The sequence below is a fragment of the Lepisma saccharinum genome, chromosome 20 (assembly GCF_977018435.1).
Source record: "Lepisma saccharinum chromosome 20, izLepSacc3.1, whole genome shotgun sequence".
Classification (NCBI taxonomy): Eukaryota; Metazoa; Arthropoda; class Insecta; order Zygentoma; family Lepismatidae; genus Lepisma; species Lepisma saccharinum.
The window spans coordinates 2303279-2323302 of NC_139248.1; the positions used below are offsets into that span (position 1 = coordinate 2303279).

The following is a 20024-nucleotide window of genomic DNA, read 5'->3' on the forward strand; positions in this document are numbered from 1 at the left end:
CTTGTTAGTGACAAACAGTAAAGTTGCATCTCAATAATAAATGCACTAATTTTTAATTTCTGTATGTTGTACCCAGGCTCAAACAAATCCAGATGTGAGTTTCATGGAGACGGATTCAGTTGGGATAAAGGAAGAAGTTGCTTGTCTCCCAACTTCAGATTCCACTGAAGACAGGAGAGGGAACGAAAAAGGCTTTGCTTTCAGTGAGGGGTAAGTGTGGAAAAAGTATTGAAAATCAATGCACGTATGAAATTTTTTGTACAAGTGCCTTACTATTCGATAGCCAACAGAGTTGAATGGTTAATGCCATCTTCTTTGTGGTTAAATATTTTAGCTCCTTGCTTGGAAATAGGAAACTTGTGTTTTGTTCATCAGGATAGTTGCCGGCCTATGTGGCAGAGTGGTTTGCGCAGCATGGTACAAAGCCAGAGTCCCAGATTTGAATCCCGGCCTAGACATGAGTATTTTTTTATGAGAGATCTATTTCATCATGTCGTCACTTATCTTCACAATTAGCCAAAAGTAAATAAACCAAATCAACCAACCTCAGGGAGATTTCACACCGAAGAGACGCATGTCGCTTCAGGATTTCATCAATCGAACGCAGCCTTGTGTGGCTTTCCATGCTTTCCGATCTGAAATTGCCCTCAGGATAGCTTTATCAGACATCTTTGTTTTCCTGATATAGTCCCCAGTTTCTGTTGTATGCTTTTTGTGGACTCTTTCCAATCAGACTTTGATCTTTATTTGATCAAACATAGTAATTTTCAAAAATGAATGAAAATCCAAGCTATTTTCGAACAATGTTTTTCAAGTTTTTCTTTTACTGTGAAAAACAGACCCTAGTGACTGTTCATATGTGAAATTGCTAGACAACAAAGGAAATCTGGTTACACTTTGTACACATTAATTCTAGTAGTGTAGCTTTTATTTTGTTACCGGACATATCTCCCATCAACTAGGAAGATGTTTGAGCATTACGTGTGCTGTCAGCAAATCACAAGTCTCAGAAATCTGTCGCCTGCTAACTTCTGCATTCACTAGGCTTTCTGTGCTTTCTTTGTACCCCATTTCCCGTTTTTTAGTGATTGGGAACAACCTTTATTGCTTCTCTCTTTGTGTGCATTTGCCATTATCTTTATGCTAGTTGCTTTACTAGTTGATGTGGACCTCAGTAGGAAAGACAAGCATGAAACCAGATAAGAAGTAAGATTTCTGATTTGAAGTGAATTTAAAGACTTCCCAGTGTACACCTTGCATTCCTTATTACTCTCGGTGCATAAAGTGGGCTTGGAACAACCCAAACATTGCAGAGCTTGCTAGTGGCATGTCCAGGAGGCAGGGGTACTTAACCTTCCCATCTTTGGTGTGGCAATTTTAATGCATCAAATAATAGAAAAATTTAAAATATTGGACTGACTATTAAAAATTAGGGCTGAACCGATTCCAATGAATCGGTAATAGTTTTCCATAATTTTGGTCTTTCACGAGACATTCGTTACTTATCTTGTAAATTATGCAAAATTTAAATATTCTTTTTGTTTTGCACCAGTTTTGTGTGAAGAAACTGAATTTTTTGATAACATAATGTGTAATTTAATATTCTTGAATATTTTAAACTAAAAATCTTGGCAAATTGATGGAAAACTTACACACTAATACCAGGTGTAGAAGTATGAAACCGGAATTGGCCGATAGATGGTGCTAGCTGGCAGTGGAGGGTGCGGAAGATCGCGTAAGCAGCGCCAGCTGCTGCCCGCCACTCCCGAGGACGTTATATCGGAACACAGTAACCCGAGTGCCAGACAGAGGAAGGCGTTGCACACCCGGTACATGTCGAGTTTTGTGCCTACGAACTACGATTTGCGGACAGCATTGGTGTTCTGTTATCATTTGAAGAAAACCGCTGCAGAATCGCATCGAATGCTCGTCGAAGCTTACGGCGAACATGCTCTCGTTAAAACACAGTGTTTCGAGTGGTTCAAGAAATTCAAAAGTGGCGATTTTGACTTGCGAAACGAGGAACGTGGGAAACTTCCGAAAAAGTTCGAAGACAACGAATTGCAAGCTAAAACCCGGTGAAACCGTTAACGCAGATCGCTACCAACAGCAAATGATCAATTTACATCGAGCATTACGTGACAAACGGCCGAAATATGAATCAAGGCAACACAAGGTCATCCTGCTCCATGACAACGCCTCACCACACACTGCAAAACGGGTCCGGGAAACGATCGAGGCGTTCAAATGGGAGATACTAGGGCATGCGGTGTATTCTCCCGACTTGGCTCCTTCAGATTATCATCTATTTGCCTCACTGGGACATGCTCTTGCAGAACAGCGCTTCAATTCGTATGAAGATGTACGAACATGGCTCGCGGACTGGTTCGCTTCAAAACAAGAACGTTTTTTTTGGCGTGGCATTCATAACCTGCCGGAAAGGTGGGAGAAATGTGTAACTAGCAATGGAGCTTACTTCGAATAAAATATTGTTTCTCAGTTGCAAACACCAGCCTTCATACTTCTACACCTGGTATTAATCAATATTTAGAACAGATTTTAATTATTACAATTTTCAAGTATTGGTATCAGTATTGGTTGGAATCTGTGAGAGTATCAGCATCAGTTTCAGTTCAAAGTGGTACTGGCTCAGTTGTAAAGTGGTACTGGCTCAGTTGTATTAAAAATTGAAGATAAACTTCATTATTTGGGAACATAACCCCCTCTCAGAAGTCCTGGGCAGGCCATTGGAGGTTGCAGTGATTTTAGTATTTTACAAATGTTACCAGACCGGCAACACTGCAAAGAAACAACTTGGGGGATGACATCACCGAAAAACCAATACTAAAAGCTGAATATTTTCTTACTTCAAGAGTAAGTATGCGTTTCGACTGGCTGTGATCATTTTTACCCCCTTGTTTTTCAATCACTTTGGGATTGAATGGCCAGGATCTAAGAATGTGTTGGCAAGGACATCTTGGATGCTTAAACGAAAGTGTGGTACAGAAGTGCATGTTGGAAACCAAACCTTTGTTACATTTCCTTGGTCTAATTTGGCTGAAACTGGATTTCTACTTGATATCATAAACTTACCACAAACATTTGAGGACCAGGACCTGTTAGGTAGCTTGTTGTTCGATGAGTTCAGTGTAACAGTTAAATTACAACTGATAATTCTTTTTGATGGTGGCACTGCTTGTCATTCTTGCTACAGTTTGGCTAATGATGAATTCAACTTTGTATTTAGATAAGGCATGACTTACACCACATGCCATGATTTCTGAAATCCAGTTTTGACATTTCCTTACTGTTTTACACTAGCTTTTGCCACCTCATGTATCTTCTTCAGGATTTAGAAAAGAGTAGTGAAAGTTTAAAACATGGGAAGGTAGGTTGCGTTATAAAGGTTAAAATTGAAGTTAAAAGTCTGTTGCCAGCCTCAGATGCAGCAGGAAGCAGTGACAGGGCATTCTATTTTACCTTAAATTTTAAACCTTTTTAACCTTCACATGTTTCAAAACTTTGACTATTCTTATCTTAACTCTAGTTTACTTGTGCAGTACAAGAAACTTGCTTACCGGGAGGGGGGGGGGAGGCTTATCAGACCCACACATCTTTTCATCACTAAAATTCAATAAATAATTTTGTTATTGAATCACGGCTTCATTTGTTGAATATATACGAGCAGTTATTTATTAATTAATTATAATTATTACAAAAATTTCTATCATTAATAGGAAATAACAAATTATGGCATGGGTGTCACACACATATGTTACCTTTCACTAAAACTCACAAAAACCGTAATAATTTTTCATTAATGCTTTTTTTGTTCATAGAGCTGCAGTTGATTATTAATTATAATAATTACAAAAATTACCATCATTACCAACTAATTGTATACTCTCACTACCATGAGTGCCTCAAGGGGTGTAAGGGGTGACCTTTCACGTAGTACACCCAAAGCTAGAGAAAACAGTAAACACATGCCAAAACTGGACTTCAATTACTTTTTGTATTTGTTTCCTTGGTTTTATTTGCACTTACCACCAATCACTATCGTAACAACCCTTTAAGGGCAGAGTCCTGCCACATGACACTTTGCTAGGTGGTGGTGCATTATTAGTGCATCTCATCCATTGCCACTGTTATTTTGACACTTTCTAGTCTGGAACTTTTTGCTGCTCGGATCAAGGTAACTGCAAATTGACCTCCATCAAGGTGAGTAGTGAAATTGGGGGATATGCAGTTGGGATCAAAACCAGGATTCCTCATACCAAAACCAAGAATACCAACCATGTGGATATGTAGAAGCCCTTTCACTTGTAACTGGATTGAATTATAGTGATCCTCTGATATTTTTCATATCTCACAGGATACATATAGTCCAGAATGGAGTTAGTGATTAAACCCTCTAACCTATGCCATTATTATATTGGAATATAACAGGTGTTTCATAAATACTTGAGGGGTTATAAATATTTATTGCAAGTAAACTATTAAACTTTCGTTAATGTAACCAGTCCAGAATGAACGAGGAATTCAAACAGTTTTTTTAACACCTACAAATGTTCAATGTGTGCAATGGGTGACACGGCACACACTGACACGGTAGTCTATTTCTTTCCACACTCTCATGAACATGGGCCTGCCGATAGTTTCTATTGCTGCGATGATATGCTCCCTTAGGGCTGCGATATCATGCGGCATCGGTGAGACGAATACCCTGTCTTTGATGAAACCCCTCAAAAAGAAGTCACATGGTGTAAGGTCCCGTGATTTTGGGGGACAAAAACATTGCACAAAACACTGTGAGTGATGTGGGTGATGTGAGTGTCACCTAGCTGCAGGGATATGAACTCTCAGCTTAATGAAACATCACGTACAAACTATTTGCGTTCCTATCGTGTTGATGCATGCCGTGTCACCCGTGGTGCATACATTGAACATTTGTAAGTGTTAAAAAAATCTGTGAGTTTCTCGTTCGTTCTGGACTGGTTTCATTAACGAAAGTTCAATAGTTTACTTGCAATAATTTTTTGTAACCCTTCAATTATTTATGGACCACCTGGTATAATGGATGGTTGTGTGGTAAATTTACTGATACCAGTACTCAACTAAGTTACAACGTATTTCTACTATTGGATTAAAAATTATGGATACTCAAGTTTGGACTCTCAATTAAAAATTAACCAGGAGACCTACATAAACACGAGCTACATCAACGTTTAGCTTATTCAGTTTTACATTAAGTTATGGTACCCAATTTTTTTTTCAAGTATGCCTTCGATTTTTATCGTTTTCCAAACGATTGCTCTCTTTGAAATTCTATAAATATAAAACTTGTGGTCCAATCATGATGAAATTTAAGTACAGTGTAGGTAGAAAGGTTTTAAATACAATTCTTAATTTTCAACCAAATCGGGTTCGGTACTTGGTGGAAGCACATAGTGGTTCGGATTCCACTTTAAACTGTAGGTCCAGTCCTAATTAACCTTAGTGTGCATAAAGTGGGCTTAAAATACCAAATCAATCAACCAAATTGCCCAAAAAAAGGTTCTTGCAAATTTTCTGAAACAATAGTCCTACAAATACAATCTTAGTCGTGTTTTGAAGCTCTTTGCAACTGATTTTAATTCATTATCATTGACAATTTACATCCAGAAACCGATTTTATACAGATTTTTATTCAACTGAATGAACATTGATGTTGAACGTTGCAACATTGGCGGCCTGCAGTTTCCATAGTTTCATGGACATCGCTGTTGACAGCACCTGCCATGTTGCCATTTCAACAAACATCTTTACTCTATTGAATTAAATCTGCATAGAATCGATCTACTGGTTAATTTTTAATTGGAGTTCACACTCTAGTATCGATAATACCACTAGACCAATATATATGCCAGCCTCCATGGCAGAGTGATTAGCACAGTGTGCTACAATTCCAAGGGTCTTGGGTTCAAATCCTGACTTGGGCATGGGTGTTATTTGTGAGTGTCCCTTTATGAATTTCATCTATCACCACTCATCCTCATCTTCGCGATTAGCCAAAAGTGGCAGAAAAGCGAAGTGAAATAAACCCAACGAATGAATAGACCAATATGCCTATGCCAGCTATTGGTGTACTAGGGTGTAAGGGGTGACACCCAAATGTCTCTTCCACATAGTACACCCTGGAGTACATTTTACAGACTAATGAGGTTCTGGCATCTGGAACTCGCAACCCTGTGTGACTTGTGTTGTCCTTTGCATGTATGTTTGTGATTTGTCCTTTCATCTTATTACCATTTATCCTTGTCTTCATGATTTGCCGAAAGTGGCAGAAAAGAGAAGTAAAATCGATAGTCTATTGCTTAATCTGATTCATTCTTAACATAGCTCAAGGTAATGGAATGCAATAATTATTAAATTTAAAATACAGATCTTACTTACGTGTGGCTTACAAGGTTCTTGTTAAAACTGACGTTTTGGTCTGTCACCGGATCCTTCTTCAAGGTTTTCCAACAAAATCACAATAAAAAAGAAAAAGGTTAAGAACGGAAAGAAAAATGGTTAAAAGGATAAAAGGATCAAGTCACTTGATTAAATACTGCCTCATGGTCGTCTGCTGTCTTGCATTAACAATGCATGTCATTGCCATCGCTTGCATGCATTATACAGGGCTATTCTAAATGATCTTCCCGATTATAAAGTTTAATATCTCACGTTTATTTAATCACAATGACATGCAAATTATTTTAAATGAAAGAAAAACTCAAAAAGTTTTTTTTTTACATACATACGTGTTATGTTCCACGTCAAAGGTGCTCAATGTGAGTGCCTTTTGTAATTCAGCACATATCAAGACGATAGTCAAATTCTTGCCACACTCTTCCCAACATCTCAGAGTCAATGGACAATGGACAATGCTTCTTGGATGCGTACTCGAAGTTCAGGTAAGTTGTTAGGCAGGGGAGGCTCATACACTTGGTTTTTAACATAACCCCACAAAAAAGGCACAGGTGATATCTGGCGAAGGAGGGGGGCAAGGAAGCAGAACCTGATCCTCACGACTAGCTCGCCCTATCCATTGATTTGGTAACCTTCTGTTGAGTTCCCTCCTGACATCCCGGTGCCAATGTAGGGGTGCCCCATCCTGCTGCAAATAAAATTTTCCATGTCCTCTTCCAGCTGCGGGAAGAGCCATGTCTGCAGCATGTGAAGGTAGGAAAGTCCGTTTACAGTGTCCTCTTCGAAGAACATAGGGCCATAGGCCAAATGGTCTATACCACTTCCGAATTGAGTGACCGCTTGGTGGATCTAACCCGAACTTCATCGTAAAACTTCGCTGGACACAAAAAACTGACTGTTGTACACGAAATTCCAGGACACAAAATACTCTCCTGTCTTAGTTTCCAGCCATCTTGATTTACTGTCACCCTAGCGGCAGAAAGCGGAACTAAACATCAGCTTTGCCAGACACTAAAACTTTTTGAGTTTTTCTTTCATTTCAAATCATTTGCATGTCATTGTGATTAAATAAACGTGAGATATTAAACTTTGAAATCGGGAAGATCATTTAGAATAGCCCTGTAGAATGCAGTAATTATTAACAAAGAAATATGTCAGTCAGTAGCTACAAGTGATTTCTTTTTCAGAAGGCTTGAAGTGTTATTAGGACATAAAGAAAAAGGAATGACTGAAAATAGTTTGCAGGCAGTGAATGAAACAGAGCCAAGAACTAAACAGCAAATTATTTACTCTTCAGCATTAAAACTAAAAGGACCAATAAAGTGTGATGTGTGCGATATATATTTTGCAAATATGAATTATTTCAACGAACATACCAGGCGTCACGAAGCTAAGGGGATGTATGCCTGCCAGTTCTGCTACATGAGTTACGACACTCCGAAGGGTCTGATAATGCACAAAACAGAGATGCATTGTAAGAATTTGATATGTTGCGTCAACTGCAGAAGTGAGAAGGTGAAGATGAGAAGACGAGATCCTCAGCCTGTGAACTGCCAGTATGAGTGTGAATTGTGTGGTGATGTATTTGTGTCAGCAGGTCAGTTGACGTGTCATTATAGTGCTCACCTCTTTAAGATTCTTTGCAACTCGTGCAATAGGAAATTTCCATCCCTAACACTGTATAAACACCATCGAGCAACCTTTGGTTGTAGAGTTGGAAGAAAGAAGTTGAATAAAGGGAATGAAATAGCACAAGAAGGAAATACAGGGTCTACCAAAAAGTAGTTCACATATTTTACTATTAGTGTATGTACGTGGGCTGTTCAATAAATAATGATCATAATTTTTTTATTCACAATTTATCGGGCTAAAATTTAATTTTATGTTATATTGTTTGTTTAATGTGTAACGTACAGATGGTACTAGTTTCATTGTTTTGACTTGAGTGACAGCTGTGCAGGTAGAGACATGTTCAATTCCACCTACAGCAGTAATAATTGAGTTAACACATAGTGAACAATATCCTGTGTTGAAATTTTGCTTTCGTCTGAACAAATAATCAGCTGAGGCGTATTCAGTGTTACAGGAGGCCTATGGTGAGTCTGTTCATCCCTATAGCACAGCTTGAAGGTGTTTTAAAATGTTTAAAGAGGGAAGACAATCAATTTCAAAGGAAGATCAGGCCGGAGCTCTAGTCAGTGCTCTTATGGAAGAAAACATAAACACATCTGCTGTCATTGTGGAAGTAGATTGTCGAATAACGTTAAGAGTACTATTAGAAATACTGAAAATTTAATTGTATCCCACTCACGTCGGTAACAGAAAAAAATAAACACCAGACGTGTTTGTGCGCAGCGGGTGAATAATGTACGGTTGCACATCACAAATATTATTTGTGTATATCGCGAAAAAGAATGTGAAGTGTTTTCTTCATCCTCTCTATAATCCAAACCTAGACTCATGTGACTTTATTTTCCCCAATTTGAATATGAGCCTTTGCGGGAGGCAATTCTGAAGGACCTATCAAAAAACTGCTTCCACCAGGTCTTTGAAAAGTGGCAAAACCAATGGGACAAGTGCATGTACGGGGACTACTTTGAGAAACACCATCAAAATTATGAGGATGAGTAAAGATATGTTGTGAAAAAAAATAATGATCATTCTTTATTGAACAGGGCTCGTATATTTCTTGCATATGTAATCTGATACAATCCAACATTGCTTTTCTAATTATTTCTCTTTGTAGTCTACGGTTGTTACAAGATTTGAATGTCTCAAAAGCTTCATTCATTGCAGAACAACACTGGAATAAATTAACCCTTTATAGCCTGAATTTTTGTTGTGGAAGAAAATGGAAGTTTGAAACATTTATTTGAATGGGTAAGACTTCCTTTGGCAGGATTGACAACAAAAAAATCATCTGACATTGTATGAGGACAATATAACAGGTGAGTCTTTTAAAAGAGGCCCCGTGGAAAATGTGCTCCTTGCTTGTAGGCAACCCTGGTACACCGAAGAGAAGAGCGGGGCAGAGAACAGTCCAGGATATGTCATGTCATGTCATGTCGTCGAATATGCTTGGCACCGATATCCTGGACTGTTCTCTAACCCGATCTCTTCGATTCGGTGTACCAAGGTTGCCTACATGCAAGGAGCGCATTTTCCACGGGGCCTCTTTTAAAAGACTCACCCAGTATAATGAAAAAGGTAACATAGACCCACTATGGAGTTTTCTTTTCCACAAGTGGAGTAGGCCACCATCTTTAAAATTCAATGTAACTGAAAACATCAAGAATTTCTGGTAAAGGGATGATGATTTTGAATTGCCTGATGATATTTAGGATACAAAATAAATACGTAAGTAGTATTAAAACTTTTCAAACTTACGTGAGTGAGTATACGTTAATCCGGACGACGTTTCAGAGGTAAATACTTCCTCCTTCTTCAGGTCTAACTAGAAATCTAGACACCGGACATGGTGTCACGTGAAATAATGTTAAATAGGAATATGGTTGAAGGAATTGGTAAAAAAACACTTACAAATCCTAGTTATTAAAATCGTAAAAATCCCTATCCAGGTAAAACATTCTAAAAAATACTCATATTCAAAACTAAAAGACTAAAAACCAGGTGCCCACATGGCAGCCGAGTAACTCCCGTCCAGCAGTAAGGTGACGCGTAATACGCACTTCCTCATCATGTTGATATTGACATGTCCTTTCCCATTGCACAAATATTTATTGTTATTAATTATCTTTTCTCTTGTGCAAATGTTTATTGTTCTTTCATAATAATTTTTGTAATTTACCTATCACTGATAATGTCAGGATAGTGACTAACCTGTATATAATTATCTTGTTAAGAGCTGTTGCCATGGCAATTACGAGTGTCTTTTGTCTTGACTTGAGAGTTCGGGCTTCGAGTTTTAAGGAGTGGTTAAGTTGAATTGTAAGAAGCTGTTATTTCTTTGACTGAAGTGGATTTTATTCACATAAGTATTTATTTTGCTAAGACGTAAAATATAATTATTTTCTCTTAGCAAAAACTTGACTTTGATTTGTTTTGACCAACGAACGAAGAGAGATATTACCCCATACCCTGAGAGGCATCACGTGTATGCTTTCGAGTCTTTCATGTGAACTTATTATTTGTTCTTTTAGTTAAATCATGTTCTTTTGACTAAAGAACGTGTCAATATTTTGGCGCAACAACGCGGGGCTCGAAATCTGTTGTTTCGTTAGTGGTGTTCACTTTTGTGTGTTCGTGAAGAGTAATTGATTTGTGATTGTGATGGAAATTCTGTGCTAGAAGAATATGGATAAGAAGATGTTGAGAAGTGCAGGTAAATCATCGGCTGAGGAAAATGAATCTCCAGTGCAGTCAGTTCCAGTTACAGCAGACCTGCTTTCTTCAATACGGATTATGTTGGAGGAAAGTACAAGGGCTATGGAAACTAAAATTCAGGGAAACATTAGAGAAAGTTCCAGCAATCTGGAAGCAAAGATCCAAGAAAACGCCATTGCTTTGGATTCTCTGGAATCAAAAATTAAGGAAAACATTAGAGAAAGTTCCAGCAATCTGGAAGCAAAGATCCAAGAAAACGCCATTGCTTTGGATTCTCTGGAATCAAAAATTAAGGAAAACATTAGAGAAAGTTCCAGCAATCTGGAAGCTAAGTTTCAGGAGAATGTAGCCATGTTGGAATACAGTTTGAACTTAAAGTTAGAGGAAAGTGGTAGAAATCTGGTGGAATCAGAAAGGCGCTTAGAAGAGAAGTTTTCACAGGGTTATTCGAAACTCACAGAATCTGCTTTGGAGATGGGACAGAGACTGGACAATTTGACTGTAAAAATGGAAGAAAATCAACAGAAGATAAAAGAAAGCATTCAAATAGAGATCGTTAACTTACGTCAGACATGTGAAGCAAACTCTCTACAAGTGGAATCAAATGTGCAAAAAGAAATTGCCCTGTTGAGAGAAGAGGTTGAACAATCTCAGGGTAACTTTCGTAAGGAAATCGCTGAAGAACCGAGCAGTTTCAGAAAGGAAGTGTTTGAAAATGTGAATCACCAGGTAACTGTTATCACAGACAAGTTAGAAGATACCATTAATCGCAAAGTGGCAGAGAAACTTGCTGAATATAAATGAAACTGAGGGATACCGAAAAGCTGACGAAGAATGGAGGAAAACAGTTGAAACTAAACAAGACAAATTTTCCTCAGATGTTGGTCATATCTGTAGTGAAATTGTTCATATTTCTGATCAGCTGAATAGGTTACAGATCCAGACGAACTCTGATCATCCTAAAATCCACCGTGTTGATGAAGGTTCTGGAAGATCGACATTTTATCCCATCTGTTCAGATGAAGCTTCAAACCTACAAGGAAAAACCTCACGGAAAAAGAGGTACAAGAAGATGAACGAATCCAGCTCCTCAGACAGTGAATCAACTGCTCGCAGCAGAAGAAACAGAAGAGAGCCTGCTTCACGCATGGTACACACTGGGGTAACTCCTAGAATGGCAGACATAAATTCTATGAGAAAGTTCGACGGCAATATTATCGCTACTTCAGCTGAAATATATTTAAAGGAATTAAATACAAACCTTGAAATTCTACAGATTCCTCAACATTATAGGCTTGAAATCATTCCACGTTTGTTAACTGGAAAGGCCTATCACTGGTTTTATTCACATAAGAATGATTTCCGCACTTACTCTGATTTTTGCAGAGAATTCAAGAAGCGGTTTGCTTCAACAGAAGCGAAAGAGAGAGAATTGGCGTCTGTGAGGACTAGGTGGTACAATAAGCAGAATGATAACAATGTGGAGGAATATGTTTGGTCTGTGTACTCTGCCTATAGGAATCTGAGTAATCATTACACCGAGCAGGAAGTAGTTAACCTAATCATCGGACAGCTACCTTTTAGAGTAAAGCAATTGTGCTTGGCTCATGCTCCGAACACCGTGGATCTCTTAGCGGATTTTGTTAAGAGATATGAGCAAGCAGAGGAACAAGATGCTTGGCGGTCTACATGGAGACGAGAAACTGGCTCTCAACAAAATAGCAGAGATGTTCAAAGAACGTCTAGAATTTGCTTAGTTCAGCACCAAAATAGGAGTAACCTAGCTGAGAGTCCATACCCTAGAAATGGAAATAATTACCGTCAACAGCGTCAGTTTAGATCACGACGAGAATATCAAGCTTCCAGAGGTAATCCTGATAGACCGTATCCTATCAGCGGGTTTTCTTCGCCAAGTCAACAACGTTTATCTCCACCGAGAGATAGCAATAATGCTCCCGGAACTCAAATGACGAGCAGTGGCGTGCAGACAGACATTGTTGAACCATATCCCAGCGTTGAGCAACAGCGTAGTGTGGCAGTAACGAGGAACTTCTGTTGGGATACCGGATCTAATCTTGACCAGGTGCGGGATTTTACCCCTCGCCTAGCATAGAACTATTCTTTATGTTATGCAGTCTCGGAGGGAACTGGTGGTAAGAAGAAAGATTTTAGAGTCTGGTGACAAAGATATTATGCTGATGTTCGTACAAGTCAGAATTTACTTGTACATTAAGGCAGATCGTCAATATAAAAATTCAGTGAGCTAGAACTAGAATTCAGAACTTGAATTTGTAGGCAAGCGTAACTCAGTGTTCGAAACTACTGAAAGCACCATTCTAATGGAAATCTTAATTATAAAAGATTCACCATAAGATCTGGTGTTGGTTAATCGTTTCTACGAAAGTATAAAACTGAAATCAGTCTTATACATAGAATATTATATTTAATGGTGGACGGAGTGTCGATTTAAAAGGAGCTAGAAGAGAATAATTCCGTAGACAAGTAAATAAGGGTCCGGAAATTTAAAGCTAGCCATTAGAAATGGATTCCTTCCCCAGAAGATATGAAAAACAAGATTGATTCCAGTACAATTACTGAAAATGGAACGAAGAACTGATTTAAGTTGATATCTTCACGATCAACAGAAAGGTGTCTTTGGAAAGGCCTGGCACTGGAAACGTTTTCTATGAGTTTGTGGTTACGACATGTTGTAGAACGAGAGCATATTTGAATAGGCTGCTGAATGTTTATTTGATCTGGTCTTCTTAGTTGTATGAAGTGTCATAGTTTATTTATGATGTATCAGAAGTCCCATGCTGTACAGAAAGTTGAATATTTCTTCAAGCATCCAGTTTTATCTCGGAACCTGTGAACTAAAGACATGAAGAATTGTAGACTGTTTTCCAGAGATTGAAACCAAAATCTCCTAGACTGTTGAAAGTTTCCCAGTTCGTCGTCGATTTTGATTTTTCTTCGGAGGGGGCAATTGACACGTCCTTTCCCATTGCACAAATATTTATTGTTAATATTTATTGTTATTAATTATCTTTTCTCTTGTGCAAATGTTTATTGTTCTTTCATAATAATTTGTGTAATTTACCTATCACTGATAATGTCAGGATAGTGACTAACCTGTATATACAGTAGAGCGTCGATTATCCGAACGTCGGTCAACCGAACGACCGCTTAACCGAACTGTGTACTCGCTCACTTTCAGATATCTGTAATGAAAAAAGTACGTGACTTAGCTGCTCGTAAGCGTGTAGGCTTGCTTAGACAGACCAAAATAAAGGATTTTTTTAAACGTTAATTTTGTGTACTGTGTGTATTGTTCATGCAAAATGCGTATGTAATATGTACATATTTTTGTTTAATAAACTGTACCACATACTATATATTCCTACTAAAGTTGCCTTTGTACGTTACTTTGTAATACATACTTAAAGAGATGCCTGTTTTTATGAATAAATTTACTGTACAGTACTTCTTTTTGGCAAATAAACATGTACAGTTCGATTATCCGAACAAACCAGTTTTCCGAACACCCATGTCCCCCAATTACTTCGGATAATCGACGCTCTACTGTAATTATCTTGTTAAGAGCTGTTGCCATGGCAATTACGAGTGTCTTTTGTCTTGACTTGAGAGTTCGGGCTTCGAGTTTTAAGGAGTGGTTAAGTTGAATTGTAAGAAGCTGTTATTTCTTTGACTGAAGTGGATTTTATTCACATAAGTATTTATTTTGCTAAGACGTAAAATATAATTCTTTTCTCTTAGCGAAAACTTGACTTTGATTTGTTTTGACCAAAGAACGAAGAGAGATATTACCCCATACCCTGAGAGGCATCACGTGTATGCTTTCGAGTCTTTCATGTGAACTTATTATTTGTTCTTTTAGTTAAATCATGTTCTTTTGACTAAAGAACGTGTCAATATTTAGGATTTATAATTTTTAAAAAATGTGATGAAAAATTTTTAATTTTAAATAATAAAACAGACTGCTTGTTTCGCAGTTAAGTTGCTACAGTCGAACAAAGTAACATTGACAAGATCCATTGTATAACCAGGTTCGATATCTGGTGGAAGCACATAGTGGTTTGGATCCTACTTTAAACTGTAGGTCCAGTTCCGATTATCCTTACTGTGCATAAAGTGGATTTAAAACACCAAATCAACCATTATATAACTGATTCTTTTTTTAAAGATTTGTAACAGTTGTTATAACTGTATCTTTAATCAAACTAAAAATAAATGTCAGATGAAGGGAGTGTGTGTTCTCCTGAAATGCCACAACGAAAAGCTGTGTTTTTATGCTACAAACAAGACTACAAACAGAAATAATTCTACAATGCAAGCAATGAGTACATACAAGAAAAATTGATTTTCTACTTTTTAAAAAATAATTGTGACACTAACAACGAATGATGACTGAAAGAGATGAAAGAACAAACACAATGAACTTCTCAACTGCCGACCTCTGTGGTGGACTGGTTATCACTGCATGCTGCAATGCCAGAGGTTCTCGGTTCAAATCCTGGCCTGAGCATTGGCTGAGTGTTCCTTCATCATTTTCATCATATCACTCATCTTCATCGACAGGACTGGCCAAAAGTGAGAGAAAACTGACACTAGATAACAAAAATGAAAATCATGCCCTAACAAGGATTTTTTTAACTTTTTCCCCAACAGCTAAGTCACATAGCAAGAGATCGTGATATAAGTGTTTTCATATTTCATTACTTGTGCAAGGTTTGTCATCAGATTTAATGTTTTATTGCTGTTGATGTAAAACAATAAAGCAGTGCAGTTATAGTTTCCATAGTTCTTAATCCCTCCCTCTCCTAATTGATTTTTAAATAAAACTTTTTTTTTCTTCATTTTGTACACTATTGTTTACATTAAGTGGCACATATATCAACTGTTCAACCATGTAGAGTCACACTTTATGTGAACATGAGTAGAAAATGGTTACTTGTGTACAGTGATCAGAAACTTACATTTCTAAACATAAATATAATTTGGTAGAATTATTTGTTATATAAAAACACTTTTTTATTAGGAATAATTATTTTATTTTTAATAGACTAATATGAAGGCAATACTGAGAATGGAAAATTAAAGTTTTTCATCACCAACTCCTTCTATGATGACAATTGTCATGAACATTTTTTTTTATAAAAAAGGGGGGAACCCCTGAAGTAAGCCCACCTACACCAGCATGCTTTCGAGGGTATGCACTTAACATCCTGGTACCTTTAAATAAACCAAGACATAACCATGTCATTGATGGATATCCAAATAATTATGACATATTCTGTTCAACCTTCTTAAATGTCCTCTCCTTCCCCCCAGGAGAGAGAACCACAGCCATAAATGTAGGGGTGCATTACACACCTACAAAGAGATGCTAGTTTGAAGTTGCCGAGCATCTTGCACCCCCCCCCCCCCACCAAAACAAGACAGGGAGAGGGTGGCATTATTGGATGTTCTTCCCTTGCTCCCTCGAGCAGTGACCATACCCAGAGGGTGGCTGGCTACTTACAGATGAGAAGAGAGAAAAAGATGTGGCAATGTTTTCAACCATCAATCCTGACATACGGTAGGTAGAGGGATGGGGCAAGTCACTTATTCGTGGCACAAGAATTATCCGAATTGTCTAGATATCCACCAATGATATAAATAACTCTTTGATTATTCAGAGTGTGTAACTCTGGTGTTGAATATGCTCAATTTGGATATCTAGATATCTTGGTACATTTATCTGAGCATCTGACATTTCGATTATCCAGGTCAACTGTATATATGGATATATCCCTTTCAGATACTCATGCTCTGCATGTTTGTTTGTGTCGAGCAAAGTATCAAGAACCATCGATAGAATTATATTGATACATGTCATTGATTATTTGAATATCAGGACACCTGTCACGTGGATTGCCATTATATTGAAATAGACTTACTCTTTATAAAGCTCCTGAAAAATAAGCAACATTTTTGATATTTTTTTTACACTGTTGCTGCATACAAAATTTACCTCAAAATGGAAGAAATGTAGCTATAGTAAAATTTCTGCTACAAGCTAGAATAATTTTATAGCAAGGCTACAGTAGTGCTGCTGCAAGTGGTGTGCTACTATGATAATTGCTTATGTAATACATGCTTCTTGAAATTTAAATCAGACTTCCTGAGATTCCTTCATTGTTTTTCTGTCATGGTAGCACTAGATCAGGATGATGATATCTTTTGATTGCTAGAATGCTTTTACTTTCTCCAGTACTTGACAGAAAAAAGGTCAGTAACTGCCCACCACCTTTGTATTTGTTGTGAAGTTAGTGAATATTTTGTAATAAGATAAGAAAATATCTATCATACTCTCGCTAGTAATTGTCTTCAAATAAGTCTTGTGTAAGATATGACAAATCAACGATTGTGGTGTACATACTTCGATGTCTCCTAACCATGGACATCTTGGCAGTGTAAGGAAATGCAATTTTGTCACAGAAGTTCCCGGATTTGAGTCCAAGTTTAGGCATGGGTGTTCTGTCATGGACGTCCGAAAGAAAGGGCAAGGTGGGGCCAGAGCCCCCTGGAAAATGGATGTTCACCTAAAAATTATATATTTCACACATATTTTATTTCAGTCACAGTAATGTATGTTAAATAAATTCGTTGAAGAAACATGATAATTTCAGACGAAAGCAGTGTGTTTTTTAAGGGGGCATCACTATTATGGGAAAAATACGCCTCCTTTGCCCCCCCCCCCCCTGGAGAAAATCCTGCAGACGTCCATGGTTCTTTTCTGAGAGTCTCTGAACATCAATTTCATCTAATCAGTCAAAAGTGGCAGAAAAGAAATGTATAGAATAACAAAAATACAAATAAGCTCTGAATTTTAGTAAATTTCACTAGGAGTACCATAGTTACCTTGAATTGTATAACACTGCATGAATGTTTGTTCGTTTACAGGTTACCACCAATAATAAACAGTGTAAATGGAAATACGAATGATGAAAACCTTGTCAAGGATGCTCACATTCTTAATTCAGACGATTATGTTCAAGACTATGATCAATATCTTTCCTTGTCCTCGGAATCTTCACAGTTCAAACCACTTCCATGTGATGTTTGTTCAGAGGTTATTCCAGATCTGGCAACACTTGATTCTCATATGGCTAAACATATAGAAAAAACAAATTGGAAATGCCAGTTTTGTTTCGAATGCTTTGATTCAGCTGAAGATTTAATTCTGCATAAAACAGAACAGCACTTGGACCAAATTATATTTTGCTCTGCTTGTAACGATTCTCAAAGTATTGTAAAGGGATTGGAATCATTTGATGTTAAATCTGGAAATTTCCAGTGTGTTTTATGTGGATTTTGTGATACTTCTTACTCTAAAGTGTATCAACATTATATACTTCACATGCTGAGAAAGGTGGCATGCGTTACATGCGGATTAACTTTTCGTTCTCTCTTGAAGTACAAAAGCCACAGGAACTCGCACCTTGCAGGAAAAGCACAGAATATTAACCCATGTGACACTTGCGGGAAAAGAATTCTGACAAAGAACTTACGGAAGCATAAGCGCTTCACTTGCCAAGCTACACCACGGAACTGCACACAGTGCCAAAAGTCATTTAAAAGGAATTCTAGCCTGCAGGTGCATTTAAGACAGCACGGAAAATATAACTGTAAAACTCTTGCTCCAGCAAATTACCCATGCAATGGGTGTGAAAAGGTTTTTGAGAAAAAATCAGGCTTGTACATGCACATGAAGTGTCATAGTGGTGAGAGAAGATGTGATATTACTTGCAAATCTTTCAGGCAACAAGAAGAGTTATCTAAACACAAAGAGGTTGGTCAAAATGTTATCAAGTGTGACTTGTGTCCAAAAACTTATTTACATTCATCAGCTCTGGAGGCTCATGTGTTAGCTTGTCACGACGTGTTGGAGTTTGTCAAATATGTTTGTTCAACATGCGGAAAATCTTTTCACCTCCAAATGCATTTGAGAGAACATGAGCTCGTGCATGCAAGTGAGAAACTGTGGGCTTGTGAAAAGTGTGGAAAGTCATTTTGCAGCAAAGGCCAGCTGAGCGTCCACACAAAGCAAGTACATGAAACAATGAAAATCTGCATTTACTGTAAAGAAAGCTTTGAAACTATGAAGGAACTGAAGGAACACAATATGGCAAAACACAAAAAGTTCAGTGCTACGCTGCACCAAAATAGTGAATACTATGTACAGCACACTGGGCCAAAGTCATTTAGCTGCTCAGCGTGTGCGAAGGTGTTCACCAACAAATCCAGTGCACTTGGACATTTACGAATTCATTGTGGCGAGAAATCTCACCTTTGCACAGTTTGTGGAAGGAGATTTTGTTCGCTGGCAAATTTTTGCCAACATAAACTCATCCACACCAAACAGAAAAAACACACATGCACCACATGTGGAAGGCAATTTAAGCGAAAAAATGAACTTTATATACATTTGAGAAATCACACTGAAGAGAAGCCTTTTTCCTGTGACGTATGTAATGCAAAGTTTTCGCAAGGAAGAAGCATGAAGATTCACAGAAGGAGGCACACAAAAGAGTATCCACATGTATGTCAACTGTGTAACAAAGGATTCAAGAGGGAAAAACTTCTCCATACACATGTCTCAGAATGCCATTGATGCTTTTTCTTCTATCTCAGATTGAAACAACAGAAGTATGTATTCTTTTCTTGTCTAGTCATGCATACATTACTTCATTTGTAATTTATTTCTTGTTTTGTTACACATACATACTTCATTAGTAATTTATTTGTTCATTTTATTTTTTTTGTTCGTTCCTTGTTTTGTCATACATACATTATTTAATTTGTAATTTATTTGTTAATTTTACAGTTACTGTAACACTTGTGTAACTGTGCATGTTTGAAATTTTGTCATTTTGCATAATAAACTTGTTTCCAAAACTACTTATATATTTTGTCATAAGAAAGGTAATATTCTATGCCACATATTGTCATCAGCCATTATCCTAGGTAGACAATTGACACCTACATTTTCAAACCCATTTAGATTCTTCAGGGATAGTGAGGGTAATTAGTAAAACATTGCAAAGATTAAAAATTGAAGATGATTGGCCTTTAAAGGACACCAAAACTGCCACATGGCACTCGCAGTCTAATTATTCTAGAAGTTATGAGAAACTGCAAGTGAAATGTGATACATGTAACGG

General features: G+C 37.6%; 1 protein-coding gene across 5 annotated transcripts in view; it reads left to right on the forward strand.

Annotated features, from left to right (window-relative positions):
* LOC146003640 (uncharacterized) overlaps positions 1-19638 on the forward strand; it is a 40512-nt gene extending 20874 nt beyond the window's left edge. For 3 of the 5 annotated variants that reach the window (XM_083141964.1, XM_083141966.1, XM_083141965.1), the window contains 2 exons: positions 77-210; positions 17764-19638. In XM_083141964.1, coding sequence (XP_082998090.1) covers positions 77-210; positions 17764-19474 — 1845 coding nt within the window. In that variant the 3' untranslated portion in view covers positions 19475-19638. Of the gene's footprint in view, positions 1-76; positions 211-7640; positions 9030-17763 lie in introns of those variants that run through there. The other 2 variants (XM_083141967.1, XM_083141968.1) reach the window with 2 other exon arrangements.
* Positions 19639-20024: the final 386 nt, after the last annotated feature.